This window comes from Patiria miniata, unplaced genomic scaffold (genome assembly GCF_015706575.1).
Source record: "Patiria miniata isolate m_02_andy unplaced genomic scaffold, ASM1570657v1 HiC_scaffold_22, whole genome shotgun sequence".
Lineage (NCBI taxonomy): Eukaryota > Metazoa > Echinodermata > Asteroidea > Valvatida > Asterinidae > Patiria > Patiria miniata.
In genome coordinates this window covers 7,605,874-7,630,783 of record NW_024037061.1, presented here as the reverse complement: position 1 = coordinate 7,630,783, position 24,910 = coordinate 7,605,874, and the positions used below count along the sequence as shown (strand labels likewise).

The 24,910-nt window shown below is 39.8% G+C and overlaps 2 protein-coding genes across 2 annotated transcripts in view; both read right to left on the bottom strand.

The window, feature by feature from the left end:
• The window catches only part of LOC119730166 (E3 ubiquitin-protein ligase ZNRF3-like), a 56,587-nt gene extending 44,404 nt beyond the window's left edge, over positions 1 to 12,183 (bottom strand). Inside the window, exon 1 of the mRNA XM_038202949.1 lies at positions 11,761 to 12,183. Coding sequence (XP_038058877.1) covers positions 11,761 to 12,018 — 258 coding nt within the window. The 5' untranslated portion in view covers positions 12,019 to 12,183. The remainder of the gene's footprint in view (positions 1 to 11,760) is intronic.
• Positions 12,184 to 15,856: 3,673 nt separating this feature from the next.
• The window catches only part of LOC119730219 (DNA excision repair protein ERCC-6-like), a 32,271-nt gene continuing 23,217 nt past the window's right edge, over positions 15,857 to 24,910 (bottom strand). Inside the window, exons 16-21 of the mRNA XM_038203011.1 lie at positions 23,971 to 24,071; positions 22,823 to 23,048; positions 21,337 to 21,458; positions 19,038 to 21,084; positions 17,593 to 17,740; positions 15,857 to 17,261 (exon numbers count right to left, since the gene is read on the bottom strand). Of these exons, the coding sequence (XP_038058939.1) occupies positions 17,120 to 17,261; positions 17,593 to 17,740; positions 19,038 to 21,084; positions 21,337 to 21,458; positions 22,823 to 23,048; positions 23,971 to 24,071 (2,786 nt within the window). The 3' untranslated portion in view covers positions 15,857 to 17,119. The remainder of the gene's footprint in view (positions 17,262 to 17,592; positions 17,741 to 19,037; positions 21,085 to 21,336; positions 21,459 to 22,822; positions 23,049 to 23,970; positions 24,072 to 24,910) is intronic.

Sequence of the window (24,910 nt, the reverse complement as noted above, 5' to 3'; positions counted from 1 at the left end):
TTGCTCATGGGGGGCGGGGCCGAGCCTCAAAAGAGTCCCCCCCCCCCCTTGCCAGTAAGTACAGGTTCATGTAATATCACAGACTATACAATCATACATGTATGAACCCCCTAGTGGATTTGGAAGGCTCTGGGAAGGTTATATCACCCTGAAGCTGATTTATTTTCGTTTTCAGATTTTTGTTTTTAACCTACTCAGGTTGCACTAGCTAAATTTGAATACTTGGAAGCAGCGACACGTATCCCGCCACATGTGCCAGATAGGATGGCTAAGGCGGGAACCTTGATTTGCCAAGCATAATAAAAAGTTCCTTGGATTTTTGGGATTGTGTACGGCCTTGTAGGGTTGTAGACATTTAGTAAAGTTCTGTGTTTTGTTTTTTTCATAGATCTATTAAGTGTAAGTGAACAATTGAAACTTTTATCACAATTTTCTTTAACTTGACACAAAAAATTGTAAGTTAAGACTTATAGGGCCTATTATACAGGGATTATATTGTCAATTCAAAAAAAGTCAAAAAATAGGGTGGAAAGTCGAAAAGATGCATACCTGTACCGGTACATGTAACTTTCTATGCTGATAATGTCTTCCTCTAAAATTCAAAATGTCTGATTTTAGACCAAAGTCAGAAAAATCTCATTCATGCCTGTTTATTCCTGATTTTCTAGGCATAGGCCTATTCGCTTGTGAATCCTAAAAGTTCAGCTATGTGCAGTAAACTAAGGCAATCCTCTGTCATTTAAAAAACAAAATACATGTAGGATAGTGATCCCCATTTATTTAGTTCTGTGTCTCAGTCCTTCAAAATCATGCAAAACCAGGAGTTGGATTTTTAGGAACTTGCACTGAAAGAGTCACAAATTTAAAATCTAAGGATTCCAAAGGGCTGTCAAAGACATTGAAGGAAAACAAAAAAGTTACTTCTAGAGTCATTGGACAAAGCTCTTATATTTTATCTTGCCCAAACAGTGAAGAAAATACACCTGTAGTCTAGTACCTGTACCCCCTCCAAAACAATTTTTTTTAAAAATTTGTCTGAAACTATGTGCACTTTTAATAATTGTCTTTTGATGACATCCTGAAGAATTTGATTGGCAATTTCCATCCTCCAAATTATCTTGGGATATTCCTCAGTATTTTCACACCTCATACGTTACAGGAAAAGACAGATGAGTAGGAATGTGAGGAGCAATGAGTTTGAGGTAGAATGCAAGGCTTCCTTGGGGGATACATGCTGCTCTGCTTGACTAGCCACGCAGGACGTTGCCCTCTCACTTCAAGAGAACAATCCGTAGGGCTGATCGGGACCGACCATGCTCAGACGCACCAACAATTGGCTACTTTCAAGCAAGGATGAGTGCTTGAAAGAAATCTTCTTCAAGTTTCAGTCTTTTTGTTATTCTGACAAGTTGTAAATGGAAGGATCTCTAGGGTTAAATTAGCCATGAGTGTAAGATGTGGACAGGAGTGGGGGATGAAAGAAAAAAACAAGAAAATATAAAAGGGAAAAAAAAAACCCTGACAAGTATTGCGGAAATGAAGCATCACTTGTCAGAATCAATTCTTTCCCCCATGTCAAAAAAACACTCAGGAGTTCATCAGGAAGAACACACGACTGTGCAAATTTCAATAAATACAAACCAAATATTTGAAGATCCCTTATATAGGGGCTCCTCAGGAAAAACACATTACTGTGCAAACTTTTCCACAAATTATAAACCAATTAAATGTTTGACGATCCCTAAACTTAAGAGCTCTGACGCACATGGTATGTTTTCCTCATATTCTCATAAATTCAAGTGTTCATTTCAAAGTAATTCTGACTCCTACATGTACCGGGTATACTTGACAGCAATTAGTATTCTGGTCTCAGTGTACCAGTACATGTACTTGTCTTGAGTGTATCAATAGAAGACGGCCGGACGGCATGACACGGAGACGCCATCCAGTCTAAATCAATGACGGGATTTATGCATATTTCCATACACACCCTCCAGGAATCATACTTGAGGTACCTGTACATGTGGGTTCGTATTACCCAATGCCGGGTGCCCGTGGGGGACAGAGTCGATTCAGTCACCCTATGACTGCAAGGGAGTCACGAGACCGCGCATTCCACCCATCAATAAATGATCACCAAACTTAACATTCAATCGGCATTCATGGAGTATCACAGTTTTTACTTGGGGAAACTCTATCAAGTGAACGCGACGTTAGAAGTCCTTTAGGCAAAGCCCGTCAAGTTATCGTTCTTGGTTCAATTTGACACTTCACAGCCAATACAGCATCTTCTTTGCAACTTACCGGGGGTATGTACAGTGTCAGGGTAATGGTGGTGTGCATAACGGGTAGTACAAGACAGGGTACCCTTTTGAAGTAAAACACGGATACCCTGGTACCCGTAACAGAAACCCAACCCCAAAATTCAAATCCCAGAAGTTGTCTGAAGGACTTAGCTTTACGGTGTAAACTGCAACTTTCACGAGCGTCACCTAGTAAAAATGCAAATTAACATGAAATCTGTTTTGGTTTTTCATGTACATACCTGTACATATGTGGCCAGGTTTTCATTTTGAACATTTCCCAAAAAATGACATTCAAAATCCCACTTTTTTACTGTCTGAGAAATTAGAAAGTGCATCACGTGTACATTTAATTTGTAAAGTTGGTTACATAACCTAAAACTGGTTCCTTACATCAATAGTCGGGTACTCGGAACTCGGGTACCGGTACTCGATTCCAATGCACACCTCTAAAGGATAATCAATTTGCCAAAGGCCAACATCGTTACATTGCAGCCCAAAGATGAACTATTGTTGCTCTTTTGTTGTTAGTGGCCAAAGAATTTGTGGCTATTTTGCATGAATAAGCCCTACTGTCTACCGGTAGTTTACAACCGTGAACGTACGACGTGGTTGCTAACAAACGCTTGCCTACTGCAATGGTGGCTGATCACTGGGAAGCCGGATGGTTGGGTGGTAATTTTACGTCATACATGTACATGTACGGTATTATCGGAACCTGTACATACCCGGTACATACATGTAGAGCATACTCTGTGAGCCAGACCGAATGGCAATAGAAACAAGTGAGAGTGAGACACAGTCTGTTCAACTTTTTTCCTAATCGCTTCAGCGGAGCTGAATTGCACAAAAAAAATAGCAAATCATTTGTTGGTCTGAACAAGTGTTGCTGAATCAACTTTTTTGTACACAGGATAATGGTACAATTGTGTACAATGTGTGTGAACAAGGTGTACAGGTATGTATACATGTGATAAATTGCTGAATAGAAAACCCCACATGAACCAGTACCGGTACATGTGCATAACGTGTACATGTACATGTGACATTTAAGCAAAACAAGAGAATGGTTTATGCACTGTCTGCGTAGTATCACATTGTATCACTGGTACAGTTTAACAAATTGTTTTTACTTGTCAAACTGTTTAAACTTGCCTCCGCATGGCAGTTTGAACTTTTATGGTTTTTTATTTTAATCTACGGTAATTTGGGAACATATTTTGTTCAACTTTCTACTCCTCTTAAATGTATAAAACTATTTGACATCCCTTTTTGGTTAATTTTATTAAAAAGTGGACTTTATCAAACATTTGATATTGTTCATGCTTTTCCGGACAACTGAGGGCGCTGTTGCTGTGATGTCATTTCAGGAAGACACTGTTCACTTTAGGGGTTTTCTGTTCAAATTGTGAACCCAAAATTTGCTCATTCAAAACATTTGTGAGTTGCTTGTTGGCTTTCATGTATCGAAACAACAACGAATCACCAAAGAAAAGAACATACGACAGCAAAATAGCCAAAATTCTCTGCCTGAAAAGCCATCACACTTCTGCTCATGAATATGGAAATTTGCATTTTAACATGAAAACAAAAAAAGCACCAAAATGCCCTTAAAAATGGCTAAACAAAAATTGAAATTAATGTTCAATGGGACACAAAGGTGCATTTACAACAAGGATTGAATAAAAATTACATTATATGAGCCCTGCTATGCTCAGTGCAGTTGGAAAAGAGAGTTATCAGACCTTTCAAAACATTTTAAATTTGCCTGACCAAAGGGGTTTTGAAAGGTGAAATAGAGCTGGAACTTTGAAACTTTTCGAAAGGTTTTGGAAGGTGAAGCAACTCTGTGGGCAAATTCAGTAAGTTGCCTTTCAATACCTTTCGAAAGGAATTGAAAGGTGTGGTAGTGCAGTAACAATAAATTTTGGAGGATTTTAAGAGGTCCAGCATTTTTTTCCCTCCAATTTGCCAGCACCCAGATTTTGAGGTGTTTTGAATGGTCTAACTACAGGAGAGTTTAGCAAGTAAAATATCATGATACATACATGAAAGATACTAATATCTCGATACACGCATGTATACATGTACACATGAAAGATACCAGTACTAATATGAAATTGATGTTATGTTATGGGAACACTTATATTTCCTAAATATTATTTGTACACCGTAACTAAATGTCGTCAAAATCGTGCACTTTTGTTTATACTGATGCACCCAAGTGTCCATGTTCTGTACACACACGCCAGGCAAGAATTTATAAGGTCTGCTGGGGTGTTGACGCCTAGCCGGGTCGCACTAAACAGCGTCAACACAGCGTCAACACAGCGTCAACACATGACAGAAGCGTCAACACACCGTCAACACATCCAAAACACATTCTGAATTGACAAAAAGGGCATATAATTGTGAAACATACAATAAAAGAGAATTTCCATTGGATTGAGTTTCCATTTCGTTGTTAAAAATATCGTATTTTCACGCGAAAAAAATGACCTTAACTTGCACGGCCGTTGTCCGCCATCTTGACTTCGCACAAAGCTTGGACTACACCATTTCAAGTAGGGGTGTGTAGGTAATGACATTATCTTGTCATAAACAACAGAGGGCGCCTTGCTGCAGACTAGACAGAGGGATACCAGATCTGTGTGAGGACTAAGGATCGGAGGAGTGGTAGATCATTATTTTGTGAGTTGTGTTTATGTTTTGGTCTTTGCAGATATTTTTAACACTGGCGACCCCGGCCGCGTCCCTCTCTGTTGGTTTATTGTACAACGCTATCACCCTTTAGAATAATGGTATGGTCCACGCTGCCACTGAGGCAACATGGCGGGTGTTCGGCAGCCGATTTCGGAGCGGCACGGAGAGCCAATTTTCTTGAACTAAAAATCGCGATTTTCAGACGTTTAACCTATTGATTTTAAGCACAAATCTTGTTTCTGTCCATACTGTATGGGTTACATACTGCTTTTGTCAATTTTAATGCATTTTGGATGTGTTGACGCTGTGTTGACGCTGTGTTGACGCTTTGGAGTGTGTTGACGCTGTGTTGACGCTGTTTAGTATGACCGGCCTAGCCTACTGGTACACACATTACAGCGTTGACACTTGAGACGCAGGGATTATCCAGGAGTTTGTCATTTTCACGGACTTTGTCCTCCAGGGAGCGGTATCATCATCGTTTGTTGTCTTAGGTTGCTGAGGAGAAACAGTGGAACTAACAACACGACACTGATAATGGATGTCTTTGATGTTACGCAGTTTTTAATTTGAAGGGTTCAGACAGATGCAATTCTCTGGTTATTTTTTGTTCTTTTTATTTCTCTAAGGACACACTGTCTTTGAACTGAAAAAAAAACAGCTTTGAAATTTTAAGGAATGCTTTAAGAAAATCGCATTTTGAGGAGGATAGTTTTTGAAGAGTGTTTTTTCCATTTTGGCCCTGCAAATTCAACATTTTAGCCATACAAGGAATTGCTTTCTTTCAAAATATAAAGCCTCTGTATAGGCCTATATGTACTGATGATGTCACACTTTGTTTACAAATATAAATACGCGTGCTTTTTTATGGGAGTCTGGTGGGGACGACGCTTTCGTTACCCCACAGAAAAGCGCATGTGCGTAAACAAAGTGTGACGTCATCAGTACAGAGGCAAATAAAAGTGTGATTACCGACAAGGTACAGTAAAATATCAAATGAAATGTGCGAGTGAAAAGGGATTCAGAAAAAATCTGTGTTAATCATATAAAATGTTTATAAAGATGTTTGTACCATTTTGTTTTGGAAAGTAATACAATGTAATTGTAGTACAGAATTTTAGTGTAATGCAATGTTTACAATGTAATAATATTCATGTAATGATAATCATGTTCATCAGATTATCAGCAGTGAATGGTCAAATCCTTTCCCATGATTCAGAGCAGTTCATATTTCACTGTCACCCTAGAAAGCTATAGGTCCCAATTAAGGAAAAAACACTTCAATCTCTTGCACAGTATAAAACAAAAATCAAAAACAAAAATCTGTCCGAGTTAGTGCCAAGATTTAAGATTCCAAAAAGATTCCAAAAACATCAGATTATCCCGGGGACATCAAAACTGATTTATTATTGAGATATTTTCACTGCCATGCTAGTGGGGGATAAGAGTGGTCTTATCTAAACATTTGTCCTTTTATTGGAAATTTAAGATTCTGGAGCCCATTAGGGTCCGGTAACCTTTGAACGCATAAAACTACTGGAATAAAACTCAGCTGGGGTAACTCTGGAATCGTTTGAATCAAATCAATGGCCAAACAAAGCTATAAAGTAGCTAGTGTAAATTTGTACGTTTTTTTATGTGTAAACGTTCGATGGTGCAGTGCAATGTTGCAATGACCAGGCGTGGGGTATATCTTCGGCTTTTATGAACCAGCATGTGACAGCACTGATTTTGTTTTCTAGAAGACATTCTTAACTCCCTGCATGCATGAAAATGTACATGTACATTTCATAAGATCCATACAAAATTCAGAGCTGTAGAGGATCCTAATGGCACACTTTAACAGGTCTATGAAAGGAATTCACTGGAGCATATTTGTAGCAAATAGGCCTATATTTTCCTCTGACATTTCTGAAGTGTATAATAACTACCGGAACATTGTATGAGACATCCCTTTTTGGTGAAATGTTTTGCAAAGTGCACTTTTTTAAAACATTTAAAATATTTCTTGCTTTTCTTGACAACTGAGGGCGCTGTTACTGTGATGTCACTTTAGGAACACAGTCTTCAGATGAGGGTGATTCTCTTCAAATTGTAATCCAAAATTAATATTGACAACATTTATGCATGTTTTCTAACTGTCTTAATGTCAGTATTGGTACATTGTACTGAACCAACAAATGACTCGCTGAAAGCAGAATTTACCGGTAAGTAACCACAGTAAACCCCCAAAATTCTGGTGAAAACCGGTATTTATGCTGAAGCAGATTCGACATTGAAGCCAAAATGTCATTACAACGCCCAAGAAATGCCAATATGAGGATAAGTTAACTGGGACACAAAGGTATATTTCAAGGATTGCATAAGCTTAGAAAATTCCAATACATGGGCCCTTTGGCTAAAATCAAGTCAAATTAAGTTGCTGAGTGATGGTACTGCTAATTGGCCTGTACAGCCCAAAAATCTATCAAAACTAATTTGCTTTTAACATACTGCTCAAGTTGGGAAAGTTGGTTTCAGTTTTTTGGCAACAAACTGCTTCCTCAAAAACATGACCCTCAAATCTGAAAAGCAGTGTACCGCACGAAGCTTAAGCCTCACAAACCCTATCACGTCAACCAATATCTTACTGTCCAAATCTATTTTTTGACTCAGCACAACTGGCATTCAATGTTACGAAAACATCCGGGCCAGAACAGGATTAAAATCAAGGACCTCAGCCCGCAACTGAATGGGACCAAAAAATAATATCCACTTGCAAAAAGTTCTTTACAAGGTTTCAAAGTGGGATAAAACTGGGACGGCCGCACGCTATTTCACGGCTAGGTGACCCCAAACTTTGAGATTTGTACGTACATGTACTGAGTGGACAACTTGAATAAGGCAGGGGGGATTATAGGACTGGACTACGTACATGTACATGTACATTGCTGGCTTTTTATAACGGATTGTTACTGGAAAGTGCCTGGCTTATCCCTGCCATGTTATACATGGCACTGTATTGGCAAGTAATAAAAACATGGTGCGTACTGCCAAAGCTGTTGTGATGTAGGATTTTTATGACAGGTGTTTTCTTTATGGAAAGGCAACTGAGGATAGAAGGGTGGATTTGTACAGTATGTATGCACATACTGTACAGGACCAATTATTGCCATTTTTACAAGAACTATGAATAGGGGTGTCATTAAGAAATTGGACTTGTTAAATCTGCACTTGTAAGCTAAACCAAGACACACTCAGTGAACTCCAGAGATAGAGCCTTTGTAAAACATGCATTCAGAGTTTGTACATTCTAAACAATAACAAAAAGAAAGGGTTTTTTCAGTGATTAATATTTAAAGGACCCATGCAACGTAATTTTGTTTATAAAATGCAATCCTTGAAAATTAACCTTGTGTCCCATTTAACCTCGTTTTGCCAGTCTCAATGGTATTTGTATTGGGTTTTTATGGTACATGTAAATGCAAAATTTGGTTTTTATGGTACATGTAAATTTTATGCAAATTTCCATATTCATGAGCAAGGGTGTGATGTATGTAATTTCAGACAGAAACCTCAATGTTACAGCTATTTTAGCACCAAAATTTGCCCGAATTTTGGATTTTTGCTGTCGTGAATTTGCTTTTCTTTGGTGATTCGTTGTGTCAGTACATAGGAAAGGGGTCGGACTAGAAAAAAGGAGGAGCTTGAAAGAGGTAGGGGCTACAGTACAGGTGGGAGGGGCTACAATGAGGGAGTGCTACAGGTGGGAGGGGCTGCAATGAGGGAGGGGCTAGAAAGGGGAGGAGCTAGATAGAGAGGACGAGAAAAGATGTGAACTCATTGGGGGAAATGTCATTGAGCTGCAAAATTATGTAACAGCGCATTGATTCTTTGAAAAGCTTTACACACCACATACTCAGCAAACATAAAAAGGGCTGTTTTGCCTTCTGTTGAAATCAATGGTGCTGGGTCAATCGTTACTGAAGAGATATGCAAATAAGGTATCAATGGAAACACTTTGATAGCGTAAGCCGTTCAAGTTCATCTTTTGTACATACCGGTACCCATTATTATTTTTAAATCACATGTACCTTTTTTTAAACACCCTGTCCCTGTGGCAACTTTTTTTTACCAGGCTTTCTTTGTGCATGGCAAATATTTCTGCATGGCAGCTGCATGAATTGGGCTTCTACAAATGTAGTTGTCATTACAGTCATCTTTTGATTAAACTTTTTGCCAACTAACTCAGTAGAGTAGGCCTACACTCAGTTGTAATGTGAATCTGTTCATGTACGTGAAGGATAGTCTGCACTTTGAACGTACAAGTGCATGCTTGATGTACATTACGTGTACCGGTATATATTGTAACAAAGCAATGTACACCAAAATTGCAACTAAACCTTCCCGATGACCCAAGTACTCATCCTTTAGCCAAGTATTCATTCCATCTGGCCAGATATTCTGTAAAGTTAACTGTACTACTTGAGAGTTTCAATTTAAAATTCTAAAAGTGGACTAGAGGAGGTTGAGCCCACTCGTGTAACAAGAGCAAGACATATTTTCCCCGGTAAGCGCTTGAAAATCAAATTAGGTCCTTGGTGTTTTTCCCATTTTCCCGACAAGCAGGGGAATTTGCAAAAGTACTTGAGCGATGATCAATTCGGAAGGTGAATTCCGGAAGGCCCGGGTTTTGATGTTGGTCTATGAAAGGGTCAACAGTATCCCCGGCAGAGCTCTCGTGTTACATGTTCCCTGGCTGAGCACAGCAAACAGTCAGCATGGTCGGCTCTCCAACGATACCACGGCAACAGAGTCATTTACACTTCTGTCAATACGCGGTGCCCGCTGTGAACACAGTTTAGGGTCTGATGCCATACATACCATGAAATGGATCCAGTGTAACCAAAATTGCTGATAATGGTGGTGTGTATAGAGATGTGTGGATAGCAAGGAAGTACTATCTACACTTGTGCATGTACAGCTGATGAGGTTGATTGCAGTATAATGAACATGTTGTACACTATTACAATGCAAACTAAAAAAGTTTGATTGGTATGAAAATATTATTAGGGTATAACGAATTCAGAGAGATTCAAACAGCATCCCCACAACGTCTTAGGTAGAAATCAAGAACCTTTTGCTGAAAGACAAAGCATGTATACAAAAGCCTACCAAACAGAAGAAAATGGATGCCATCTTTTCCTGCAAAAACCTCAAACAAATATAACATTCCACCTCGGGAACATTCCAATGAGTACATGGAGTACGAGTATGAGAACTTCAATAATGAGTAGGCCTGGAATAATTTTACCCATTTATGTATTTAGAATAAGTGACTCAGAAAAAAAATCCTTCCCAATGCTATTTTCGAGTTTCACCTCGTATAGATTGTATATTTTCAATTGCTATTTTCCTAGAAGTTATTTACATTATGTACTTTAGTTGGTGAATTATGTCTTCACAAAAATTGAATTATTGGTTGTGAGACAATAGTTCGTGTCTCGCAGGACGGGTTTGACTGTGCACAAAATGAAATTCCCTTTTCAAAGGGTTGCAGACGCCCAAAATTGGAATAAAGTAGTTTTTTTTTCATTAAAACGAAGATGTACAAAGTCATTACCATAGGAGAAAAAACAAATCCTTTATTTTTTAAGAGCACGGGGTATACATCTTTAATCTCTAAGTCAGGTATCAAAATTACTGTCTAATAAGTAATATCCAACATTTCCCAACCACATAATCATATTATTTGTAAAAAGAAAATATTGATGTCCTGTTTTATGTACTGTTCATTCTGAGATTGTTCTCGTTATTGTCCGGGTAGTTTTTGTGTCTCCAATTTATCCGCTCAAATTTTCTCAAATTTCAATTTGAAAAGATTTGTTTTTCTATCACATTGAGCTTACATAAAAATGTTCACTGCAGTTAGTGCTGCCCTGTTTTCAGAAGACTTTAATTTTTGACGCTGTAATCAAAACTATGTGAGCAATTTCAATTTTTAACTGAGCAGGCTATATTCACAAAAAATGAGTTAACAGTTGTTTGCCAATGTTATAAAAAAATATTGCTGTTTAAATGTCGTTTTGATGCTGTATGAAAATAGATGCAAACAAATTGGCCTAATAGTAATAATAAAATATTCTTCTATATTATCTTCTCTATTTATCTACGCATTTCCAGATAATCTACAGACTTACAGTGAGTTTAGTTTGAACCTACATGTGCCGGTGTTACATGTAGTTACTTTACTCATGATAAACACTTAAAACAGTACAATAAAATTTGACAGAGACAGTTTTTTTGCTTTGCGATTTTTTTTCCCTGTGTACAGGTGTGATTCATTCAAAAGAAAAGAAATTTACATTTTTTACTCAAAGATCCTGGTTAAATACAATGTATTACATACTTACATACACATGTGTACTTGCTGCTAGTGGTGGCACTACACTTTTATTTTACTTTTAATTTTTATAGGGGGATTTCATTTTCAGGTTTTTTGTTGTTGATGAGGAGATTCATTTAATTAATTTAATATTTAGACATAAGATTTTGCAAAACTCACTGTACAATGTATTTTTTTTCTTCATATTTGCCTTCACGGTTTGCATGCTGTTTGTAACAGAATTATGAAGTGTAGTCACTCTCAAAATGACTCAAAACTTAGTCATCAGCACTCAATTGGATGTAGCCTGCCCCTTACTTTAATTTATACATCATTTTCCTTGTTATCTGGTATGAAGCTTGTGTACGGTAACTTAGGATATGAACCTACCTGTTTAATTTCGCCTTCTGCACTGATGGTCACCCCAGCAGGCGAGAAAGTCCCAGTCAATTCTAGAGTCCGAGTAGTGTAATCGCCATTGATGTTGCTATCATACAGGACCACTTCGACCACGGCACGATTGGCCGTGTTGCTCGGGCTACTGCCTGCCCCGCTACCCGCTCCGTCGCCGCTACCAGAATCCGCTGCACTGTCTCCGGCCAGACACACCATCGGCCCGGCCAAAAGCAAGAAACTCAACCAGATCATCTTGGAGGCATTTCTGGGTATACCTTAGTCCGGTTCTCGCGACTGTGGTGGCACGGAAAAAGTGGTTTTGTCGGCCAGTTTTTCCTCCTTTTTTTCGAAGGATAGTGGTCACGTTTTGTGCGTGCAAGTTCCCATCGTAAATACAGCACGATTAATACAGCAGCATATGCATTATGTATTACGGAGCGGCATCCTTTGATGATTGGTCACGTGTCTGCAAGGCGACCTCAACACATGTGGATCGCAAAATTATTTGTTTAGGGGAGAGTGAACTCCCAAAAATGTGATGGCGTTAAAAATCAGTAAATCTACTCATACAAATAGACAGATGCCAACAATGTATGTTACAGAGGTATACTTGATGTCCATTGGAATGAATAAAACGAGCTCTAGTTTGATTTCAGTGACATTCAAATGCATTTTAGTAATTATGCTCCCCTGTACGTAACCGCGTGGGTTCGTCCACCCTATCTTTTTAACAGAAGCCGTGTACCCGTTGTGCTTCAATGATACTTGTGTCGGCTTTTGTGATGTACTTCAAAGACATCTCACTTTCGCCCCCGGTGCATAAGGAAGAGCCCCCCCCCCCCCCCCCCCCCCCCGCACGTACATACACGGAGAAATAAAAATAAAAAGAGGATGCAATTTTTTTTGGTCCGTTTGAGGGTGTGATCAAATACTTCCGATGTCGTATCATATAGCTCCGTGGTCGATCATCTGAGCTTCCAATTCCCCGACCGAAAGGAAAATTCCAGCGCTAACTTCAGGTAGCGGTGAAAAATGAGAAGTTTAATACAATTTCAAATGTTTAATTTATCTCAATTTTTGCGAGAATTGTTTCATAATTTATTTTTGCAAGAAAATATTGTATCAGTTATCCTTATTTACTTTTACATCTTGAGGTAATAAAACCTATTAAAATGAGGGCGCTATTTCCATTTTACACTAGACTGAACAGTAATATGATCAACATTAATCATACTTTTATGGATCTTTTGATGGGAGATTAATTATCCACATGATGCATTAGTTGGTTGCCTTCGGCCATGGCGGAAGTTTCCTTCCTCCATGCTATGGCATAGGCATGTACTGTTAAAATGACACGGAAGGTTACACGTACAGGATATTACGTCTTTATTTGGGCTTTGTAATTCTGAAAAGAACAGTTTCTTGGCACAAATTTTGAAGGCGCTGAAAATGAATGAGAACTTAGTTTTAAGAAAATTGAAGGAACTCTCAAACAATTTGGGGGAATGTCAGACAATTTGGGGAAAATTTCGCAAGATTGGAACAAAATCTTTGGAAAATGCAACAATGCAAACATTTCAGGCCAGTACATTTATTTTTTTTTGGGGGGGGGGGATTTGTAAGTCCCAGAATTACCTCACAATACGAACAATTAATGATCAATACATTAAAAAAATAGAAAAAGAAACTTCCAAAATATTTCTGATAACAAGAAAGGTCATTTTTAAAAGTAAAATTGGCGTCGTCTTTCTTAACCCCAAACCGAAAAAAAAATACCAAGAACGTCAGTAATCTTTTTGAGATATTGCAGATGCAATGGGAGGGTAGCACGTTTGGATAAATATTAAAGAGTTACCAACTCTCCAAATAGCGCCCTCTAATTGTGTCCACCACATCACAAAAACAATGATGAAATCTGGGATATTGTTGTAAGTCCAAACGCAAGCAAAGGACACACAGGGGCGGATCAAGTTTGGATCAATTAGAGGATGGTTAATTTTAGCTGCCAGGGGGGGGGGGGGCATCTAGCTGCCAAGAGGGGGGTAGCTGCAAATGGGGGGGGGGGGGGGTAAGCTGCAAAGGGGGGGGGTAAGCTGCCAAGAAGGGGGATTTCTAGCTGCCAAGAACTTGAAGAAGGGGAGCGGGGTGGGGTTTAGCTTCCAAGAAGGGGGGGGGGGGTTAGCTGCCAAGAAAGGGGGGGGGGGGGGTCTGGCTGCCAAGGGAGGGGGGGGGGGGTCCAACTGCCAATGGGGAGGGGGGGGGGGTAGCATGCATTTACCTTGTTCTGCATTATTTTCCTTTGCCTCCCAAGAGGGGTTTTAGCCCCCCCCCCCTTGAAAGTAAATAGCTTTGATATTTAAATCAATCTTAATTTCCATCTTTAAGGAAGTTAATAATATTACTCCATCAAACATTAACTGTCGTCAGAACATCATAAAATCCACCAGACTGCAAACCGGGCTTCACATCTTAGAAACCCCACCATTCAACAACAACTGTTACCAGTTTTCATTCTACCCCGGACAACTCGCGAATGGAACATCCTCCCACCAGACGTTAGAGCTCAACCTGACATCAAATCATTCAAAGAGAAACTGCATCAAATAAATATGGATGAGCTGTTCCAAAAAACTCATTACAGAATCTAATCACCTCCGCCACACTGACCTATGCGTTATAACCACCATCTGGTGGCGTTTGAAGCAGAAGCAATGCCAACTTTATCTTCCGCTCCAGTAACTTTATTGCAAAACTCTACAAAATGTGGAAAACATACAAAAACTTAATTTGTACCACTTTATCTTTTTGATTCCCATATAAACCATTATACCTCTATAATTCTGATACTTTAAATCGTCTTAAATATAAAGCAACACTTAACATAACAATGTAAAATGTTAACAGTTATGTTTGTTGGTAGTAATCTTCTTGGACTCTTGCCATTTTTGCAAGAAACTTGATGTACATATACAAATAATGTGATCTGCAATTCAAATGCAAGAAACCCTGTTATTGATGGCTTAGGCCAAGTAAATAATGAGAGGTTTGCGGAAACACCATGTGCGAATAATTTCTCAACTAAGAGAATGGTTCTGAAAAGAACCAGAGGTATAACTCGACGTTCCGGTCAGTATGCTCTGACCGTCTTCAGGAGAGAGTGGAATTGAACTTAGGCTACGTGGAATTGAACTTAGGTCAAGTACAAAAAAAAACCAGTTGATCGTCCCCGTCCGCTTCCTTTTCGTTAGGCTGCATCAATTTTGTTTTTATTTTTTTAATTCCAGGCATAACTTTTTAAAAAGATGTTTCAGAAGTTCAGATGTTTCTAATAGCTTTACTAATGTTGAATGAGTTTAAGGTTTTGTGGTCATCAACTAGTAGACAACTGAACTGCTCAGAACTACCAAGTAAAACGGGCCTCCTTCTTTTTAAGGCACATATCGTGTAAGCTAAATATGGCTATTTTAGCCTAATTTTTAATAAAAAATAAAAATAAAAAATCCCTCAACCTCCTTTTTGAAAAAAAAACGGACTATCAGCTGGTTTTTTTTTTACTTGGCCTCAGGTCCCTGAACAGTATACAAATAATGAATGTTTATGAGTGCAATGGTAAGAATAAGTTAATGAGGTGACAGATAGAATGTTCAATTTCACGAGGCGAAGCCAAGTGGAATGGAACATCCCATCTGTCACCGAATGAAATTATTATTTCCATTGCACAAATGTGAAACATTCATCATTATTCATGTTATACAACACCTGAATAAATCCTCGTCATCTGAGTGGTGCATATGTAAGTTGTTAACTGGTGCTATGAATGTACAGCATCAGAGCCATCACAGCTGTGTTATAGCACAATCAATAGTGTGACTATGCAATGGAAGTTTTATTTACGTGGAATTGAACTTCGATTTTTGCGGTGTGGCCACACCGTGCATTGGGACTATTAATTCAATGACATGTGATCGATGACCCACCAATCAGATGACGGGGATTTATTCAGACGTTGTATAAAAGTCAATATTTGATACTGCACAGAGATATCATCGTAACTTTAGCACCAGTTATGAATGGGATATTTCCAAGAACATTCCAACTTTAATATTGCTCATGGCATTTATTTTTAATTAAGTACTATAAATACTCAATTGTAATATTACTTGCAATGATTTCTCAGTCTTTCACTCTCACTGTGTAATTAAATGTGTACTTCTTCATCAATTTAATATTTTTAACTCATTTTCTGTTACAAAAATTCTTGAATAAACTTCTTTGGTGGAAAATGACACTGATTGTAACTGTAGATGCATAGATTAATTGTTAATCAGAGATAAGCTTACTTTTTTAATCATATCTGGAAACAACCGAGGGAAAGGTTACTGGTTACCATCAGAATTCCAGAAAATCATCTTGTAAATTATCTCAAATACAAAAAATGAATACTGCATGAATATAAACATCTGTCTCAATACATAAATAGTACTAGTACCTTTCAACTTTATGTTATGCGCACTATTCATTCAATGTTTCCAGAGACCGTCAGAAAAAGATTCCAAGTTAACTTGGATGGGAATCGAACCCACAACCTTGTGCTTACTGGTGCGACTATCTTGCCACTTGAACACTGTGCACTTTCCAGTGTTGCGGGCTGGTTGGCTCAACCTCAAATCTGATATCATAGCAGCCGGGAGCCACAATCTCTAACAAAATGTTAATTTTTGTGTGTTAAAGTACAACCTTAATACATGTTTGACCCTGGCCACTCATCAGTCTATGTAACTGTCACATAATTAAGACTTTTAGAAAAGATTGACAAGATATATATATTTTTTATACCTGTACACAGTGAGGTACTATAGATCCACTTAAGTGGCGTAGCAAGGTAATTTTTATTGTGGGGGTAAATGTTAAAAGGCACTCGCCCATCCATGCTGAAAGGTAGACGGGTTTTTTCATCAGTCACCCAGCCTCTGTAAAATATAAAAGCAGGGAGGGGAACGGATGATTAGGGGGGGGGGGGGGGTCTGGCAACATCTTCGGGTCATTGTTCACTGCGGACGATCATGGGCACAATTAGACAAAAGGTGGCACTTTCCAAAGCGGCAATATTGCCGAGGTTCGTGCGATGTTCCAAAAAAGGGCACTCTATAAAAAAGGGCACTTGTGAAATAAAGGGCACTCGTTACAAATATTGGGGGTTTGTTGTTAAATACCCCCCAACTTTGTCAGTGTGGTTGTGACTGAATTTGAGCTATCGTTGTCACCTGACCAGATGTCATAATCTGATTGGTCAAAGTGCACTGTTTGATTTTACGTTCTGATTCGCTAACAATCGTCCCTTGAATTCCTTCCTTCAGGATTTGCCGCTCTGTTGTTTGTACTGCTGAGCCAACCTGTAAGCACGTCGCTGTAGGCTCCTGTCGCCATCGTCAATATCGAGCGCAGTCAGGAAACAAGACAACGCTTTCTTGATGTTTCCACTTTCTTGGTGAAGTCTGACAAAAGAAAGCACGGAACATGACATCAATCACTTTGAAATATTAGCAAATTCCACACAATTAAAAATCCTAAATGCCAACATTTTAAAATGGTCCAAATGCGAATATGAAAGATGCATATCATTTTGAAGCTGATCATCTGTATATTATGGAAATACATGTATAGTTTATTTCTAACAAGGTTCAACAATTCGGCTGTTACTTACAACTGAAAAATTAATAAATGGGTACACAAAAAAATCTATCGTCCAGCACTGTGGAACAGCCAATGCAGCTTGATTGGGAGATACAGCCATGCTGGCTCTCAGTACAGACAGATTGAGTTTACCTTCCTCTGCTAACTAGATCCGTGTATCTCTGACATTCCTCCTGACTCAGTGTACTTCCCTCCTCCCCCTCCTCTTCTCCCTCAGGCTCCGCCCCTTCTTCATCCTCCTCACTCTCTTCATATTCCTCATCACTACCGCTGCTCACCTCTGACAACAAGAATGAAACAAATAAATGAGAAAGGCATCAAAGGTCATTCATTTAAAGAAAAATTATGAGATAACACAGGATAAGAATCAATATTAGGTTTTGCCCTTCACCGACGTATACACACTGTTTACTCAGTGTGTTACCTCCCGAGTGAAAGTTGGAAAAAATCACTCGGGTGGGACTAGAGCCCACGACCTCCTGCTTTCTAGCGCAGGCGTCTTACCACTCGACCATCGAGCTTACGAGATTGGTTGGCTGGTTCGAATCTGATGTACATAGCAGCGGGTACCGCATTAACTATTCTTAAGATGGAATGTTTTGCGTTGGGTTGGTGTAAATCAATATTAGGTTTTGCCCTTCACCAACGTATAAACACTGTTTACTCAGTGTGTTACCTCCCGAGTGAAAGTTTAACAAATCACTCGGGTGGGACACACTGAGTAAACGGTGTTTATGCGTCGGTGAAGGGCAAAACCTAATATTGATTTACATCACCCGACGCAAATTCCATCTATTGAATAGGATAAGAAATTAGCTTTAATTTGGTTTGTATACAGGGTGGTCACACTTCCACAATTCATAGACCTACACTATTGATATATATATGGCTAGGAAATTTTGTTGGAAGGAAAATGATACCAAGAACTCCCGATTCGGTCCAGTAGGTATGATTCCAGCGCCATTTTTGTGAACCAAAGTCAGGGGCCCTAATAAGGATTATCCCTGTCATGCACTAATGATTTCAATCCTGGTCATGTTTGTGTTATTCATCCAAGACCAAATAACCCCCGACTTTGGTCAACAAAAATGGCACTGGAATCAAAACTACTGAACCGAATCGGGAGTTCTTGGCGTCATTTTCCTTCCAACAAAATTTCCTAGGTATACATATCAATGGTTTAGGTCCCTGGAGATTGCATTTTTTTGACCACCCTGTATAGCTTTGAGTTTTGTATCAACAATCTGATCTTAGGAATTTCGGCACTGGGACCCTAGACATTCTTGGCACACCTCCTATGAGCTATACTCTGTAATGTACACACGTGCGGTACACTAGGAATTTCTCGGGTTGAGTGCCTAAATTCCTCTTACTGGAATTGATCCATCTCGTTTACGGAGCCCTCTACTGTAGTGGATGCATCAGGGCAAATTAAATCAATTTTTTTTTTTTTAATGGGCAAAGTTTTCTGCGCAAACAGTCGTGTAATATTTAATTATATGAGGAAATGCAAAACCATTTGATTGATGAACAGATAACATGGACACAGTACATGATCTAGAAATTTGTAATCTTACCGTCACTGTAGTCCTCGTCATCATCATCGTTGATGAAGCTGTCTTCATATTTGTCATCTTCACTGTCGTCATCATTTTTGTGAAGCTCATCTTGATTGACATCAACCCCTGCCTCCTCTTCTTGCTCTTCCTCCGTAACATCACTATGAACATCATCATCATCGACATCACTCTCGGCAATATTCCCATCATCTTCCAAATCTCGCTGCTTCTTACTTCCATCATCTAAATTGCTAGAATCTTCCAGGAGTGAGGCATCTTCCTTGTCTTGGATGGAATCATCCATTTTCTCATCCTCACTCTCCTTGATAACTCGTCTCCTCCTGGTCGACGCCACAGCAAAATCCTCATCATCTTCCAACACTGGTTGCTTCTTGCCTCCATCATCTAAATTGTCAGAATCTTCCAGGAGTGAGGCATCTTCCTTGTCTTGGATGGAATCATCCATCTCTTCTTCCTCACTCTCCTCAATGACCCGTCTCCTCCTGGTTGATGCCACGGCAACATCCTCATCATCATCCAAAACATGTTGCTTCTCGCTTCCATCATCAGAGTTGTTGGAATTTTCCAGGAGTGAGGCATCTTCCGTAGCATTGATTGACTCATACATCTCCTCTTCCTCACTCGCCTCAATCACTTGTCTCCTCCTGGTTGACGCCACGGCAACATCATCATCAGATTCCTCATCCCCTACATCCTCGTTGCCATGGTTACCACCTCCTGAATGTTCATCTCCAGATGCCGCACTCATGCTGGTCATGCTTTGTTCGAGTTCTGACATCCCCTTCTCTTCGTTTGAATAATTTTCCTCATTTGATTGCTCCATGCTACCTTCAAGTTTTTTAATCGCATTTGCATCACTCGTTCTTTTGGAGGTTTTGGTGTCATCAAAGGAGAGCTGGCAAGTTACATTGACAGCCTGCTCACTTTCTTCATACCCTCTGAAACCGCCATAGTTTGCAGAATCTGAGTTATAACGGAAGGATCTAGCACTGCTGCTTTGTGTCCCACTGACCTTCCCTTTGCCTGGCTCCCAAGCATCATCTTTTTCTTCCTCGGCAGTTGGCCGAGGGTTTGCTTTCAAAACTGATGTATTTTCAGGGGAGCTTGCTGATGATTCATCGTGAATCATTGGTGATAAGGCCACACTCCTCTGCTCAATTTCTGGAGACATATCACAGGTGCCTTGCAATGTTGAGCCTGGTCTACTGTCAGGTGATTCAGGACATGCAGATGCCTTCTTGTCGCTAGGAATCGAGCCGGTGTAATCTTGTTGGAAATCTTCCTCTTCTGCGGATTCCATGTAATAATCCGAATCCACGTTTTTCTCCAGTTCACCAACCTCTGTTGCCGTTGAGATGGGTCTGGGTGGACTATCAGGCAGCAGTGATTGCCGGCTGGCAGCCAGTGGGGACGTAGCGATGGTCCTTTGTTCAATCTCCTCAAAGCTTTGAGACATGTCGGCATCAGAATCCGTCAGATCGATGACAGAGATTGGCGTGGGAGGGATCTCTTGGATGCTGTCATCAGCCGAGTTGTCACGGCAACCCGGAGATCGTCCCTCACTCTGAGGAGTTTGAGAGATGCGACTCCTTTTGTAGAGGGATTCTTTTGGAGTTGTAGCGAGCCGTTTAAGTCGAGCTTTTTCAGACTCTGTTGACTGATCCAGACTAACTCCTTCCTCTTCTGTAGGCTGGCCTAAGTCTTGAGCAGATCTGTCACTATCTTCCAACATCTTCAGCTCATCTTTGACATTGACTCTCTTGTTCTCGAACCGAGGACCAAAAGATAACTCACGTGCCTCTGGGTTCTCGGTGAAGTACTCGGATGTCTCAGTAGAATCGACCTCTGACCTCAACTGGGGTGACGTTGTGACCTCGGAATCAGAATCCTCAATGGTGCCCAGATCAGACTCGTTTCTCCGGACAGCAGCTGCTGCAGACCGGTTCCCATCCTCGTCATCCGAGTCTTCAATACAGATGACACTGGCACCCTGTGCACTTTGGGATGATGGGGGTCTGTCCGACTGGTTGACATTGCGTTGACCCTGGTGTCAAGAAAAGATTAAAAAAAAATTGTCAGGCATGACAAAGCACAAAGATCATTGATTAATTTTCTTAAACTCAAGTCAAAAAATGTCGCTGGTTTCCATGGCAAAAATGGTTTGAAGCTTCTAGTTTTAAGAAAGTCAAGGAGTTCCATAACAAAAGCACATAATAAACACTGGTGCGATACACTCTGTAAATTAACCAGTAGAGGACCACAAGACAGGTTAACTAAATAACAAAGATGCGGTTACCTTGGTAACCTTAGACTGCGCATCAATGTCTTGCTCCTGTAAGGTCATATTGGCCATAGACATGTTCAAGTCTTCTTGCTCTTCTTGTTCTTCATCCTCTGATAGTTCCTCCTCTGATTCACCTAAAATGCAGAAAAGCAACAAGAACATTTCTGTTATATGATTATCCTAATTCCCTGTATTGTGTCTTCTTGCACCTTCCAAAATCCAGATGAATAAAAATGTAAGCTAGCATTAAAGGAAATGTACATCATTGGCTTTTGCTGTAATTTTCAGAAATGAACTATTTGAGGGGTTAGTATAATAGATCAAATATTGTTACACTGACATGTTTGAAGTTTTGTGTTCGAAAAGGTTGGAAAAACCAAGAAAAACAAAAATGTTCAAGTAGTCTGGTTCCCCGACTCCACAAAAGATAAAATGGATCAATTTATAGATGATGGAAAATTGTAAGGCAAGGGAACCAGTCTAGCTGGCCTGCACCCGTTCATGAACATGTAACCAATAGCAAACAATATTTGGACTGAAAAAATGGTAAATTTGGAGCAGTAGTTGAAAAACAGTTAGGTTTTTCCAACGCTGGTCGGCCGACCACCGTTGGAAATGTATACAAAAATACCATTTTCTTGAAAATGACTTCACACCAGGTGCCATAATTTTACAAGATGCTTGAGACTGTCATTTACCAACATCCTAGTAAGGTATTTCGTAAAAACTTGGTAGTTTTATTTTTTGATGCTTGCAAATGTTGTATATTCCCTTTAATCCAATAGAATCCAACATCTACAAAAAACAAAATAGCCCGAAGTTATTTCTTTGACAAAAAACCCAATCAGAATTGTTTCCAATGTTGGAAAAAAAAATAGGATATTGTTGGATTAAGCTTGTTTAAGGAAAATTTATATACACTTTACAAAAATCTCAACGGCTTCAAAGCAAAATAGAATCAATGTGCTTTGAATGATCAGTAAAGCTAAAGACAGTGGGTGATACGGACTACAACATAAGCTGAAAAATACTTTTTTATTTGAAAAAAAAAAAAACCGAAGTAAAGTATGAAATTTTGGAAGGACTGTTTGAGAATGTATGTAATTTGCGGTAGCACCATGTAAATGTTGTAAACTCTCTTTTGTGACTGTGTGTGGTTCTGAAAAGATCCAATTTTTGTAACACTGTTTGAGGAGTAAGCAAATTTTTGTTTCACATAATTGTGTGTGAAGCACAAGGTTCATTAGTGATCTATTCTTTCTTCCATATTTTCTTTTTAGCAATCTGCTTGCTAAACCCTAACAAACTAGTGGTGATAACCTGATTTAACTAGTTGAGCAGCAATGATCACTAGTTGATGATCAGTCTTTGAGAATTCCAACTATGTTGGCACATGACAAAAGATGTAGCCACATTTTCACTCTGTCCGTCTAGCAATCTGCCAAACCTGATTCAACTAGATATAAACTGGTCATAAATGAATAAAACTGCCGTTTACTTGGTGATCTATTCTTGCGTTCGTAGTCATCCCGTCTCTTATTGAATGCTGGTACATTGACTTCCTGGCCCAGCTTAGCTGCGTGATCTAGCAGCGTTTGCCTGTTGTCGTACTGTCGATGGTGGCGTAGCATGCTGCCTGGTTCCTGCGTGTCTTGCAGAGTTTGCTCGCGGAGTTTCTGGGACAAGTCAGATTCTGCTGAGACGAGTTCCTTGGCTCGGGTCACCTGATTTGAAAAAAGGCCGAGTTTGTTGGACGATTACGACAAACAGAAGCTGATTGGCAAGTAGATTTGTTGCCTGATCTCATGCATGCATGTGAGGACCCGCAATACCCCCAAATAAACGATTCTGATATTGTGTTGGATATTATGTGATTACTGGGCTGGTTTTCCACCATTACTGGGACGCTCCAAAGCTTGCTGCAGTAATTCACACAATGCACTCCCCTTGAGTGATGTGTTCAGAGCTTTACAAAATGCACGTGTGAGGGGCATTCAGGTATGGAAGCCTCCCAGTAATAGCTACCAGAACCATCATCATAATTTCAAATGGGATTGGTGTATATCTTAATTACATTGACCCCACATGAGAGGTCATCAGGTCAATAACGCATTGGCCGTCCTCTGACTCTATAACATAGGGTGCATTCGAGTAGCTCACCCGGATCGACTTGGGTAGCTCTGACATCATTCTCGGGGCTCACCCGGGTCAGCCACCACAGACCCTGTTCGAAGTCTAAAGGTAATTATTTATTGAGTTTATTGCGACTTTAGAGGCTATAATTCCAGCCCAACTTCTTTGAGTTTTGCAAATGACTGAAAAGCAGTAAATCTCAGACAAGACCCAATCCGAAACGGATGTTTTGTCAGTGGCTACAACCACGGCTAAGGGCGTCACGTGGGGATCGTGATGGCCCGCAGTTGAGCGTTGGATTAGCCCGGCTGTCATGGCTGACCCGTCTGCCTGTACCCGAGTCGATCTGGGTGAGCTACAAAATGTATTCAAACGCACCCTAAGTGAGATGCTGAGGCTTAGTTCAGACTACTTGTTAAAGTGTTGATGCAGAATGTAAGGCTTAGCCAAGTAAGTCTGATGCAGCCTAATATGAGACGTTTCATGACAAGCGCCCTCTGTGTAAAGACTCACCCTGTGTTGTACGTATTCGGCTGCCTGTTCTTGATCTTCTTTATTTTCCGTGTCAGCCTCTTGGGAAAACATCAAGTCGTGATCGCTGAGACCAAACATGTCTAGGAATTAGAGAAAGCAAGAATGTGATGTGTTATGTCGATCTGGATGAATTTCTATCAGTAGAGTTTATTATTGACTCCGTGCACAAGCCTCTCACTATAGAGAGAGTTGGGGAGAGTACTGGGAGGGACGCAAACGCATTCCCTCTGCGACCAATTTCATGGGCACACAAATTTGCTGAGCACAAAAAAGTCTGGCTTATAAAAGCAGGTTACCAGCCAAAACTTCATGTGATTTTCATGCTAAGCAAACAATAGCTGAATACCAATCACAAGCAATATACATCGCATGGAAATTTGGTTGGTAATCCTGTTTTTGCCGAGGAAGACTTGTCATGCGAAGCAAATTTCTGTGCTTAGCAGCTCCATGAAATTGGCCCAGCATGGCACTCAGGCAAAAGGGTGCACATTCGGAATAAAATAAGCCATATGTGACCTACTGAGGCAAAATGAGGAATGTCCCCCAAAACCTTCTTCTGAGTAATCGACGCCTGAAGTCGGATATACGAGACAAGTCAGGTCCAAATCAATATGGATTGTTTTGTATTTTTGAGTAGCCAAGGTATCCAAGATATACACTAAGCATTTTTGTTGGGCAAAAATACCCATAAAAGTGGAAAAACTAAAGACATTTTTCAATGCCATTGGCAGCGCAATGCGTGTCTTTTTTTTTTTTCAAAGCCGTTTTTCTGGAAATGACGTTAGAGAAACTTGGCAGGACACTGTTGAAGTTCCTGCGTCATATCTTTGGAATAAATTAAGCTACAGAAATAAATTTGGTATCATTGGAAAGACAATGATTTGCGCTTTAACATGATGTACACAATGGGAAAAGTCAA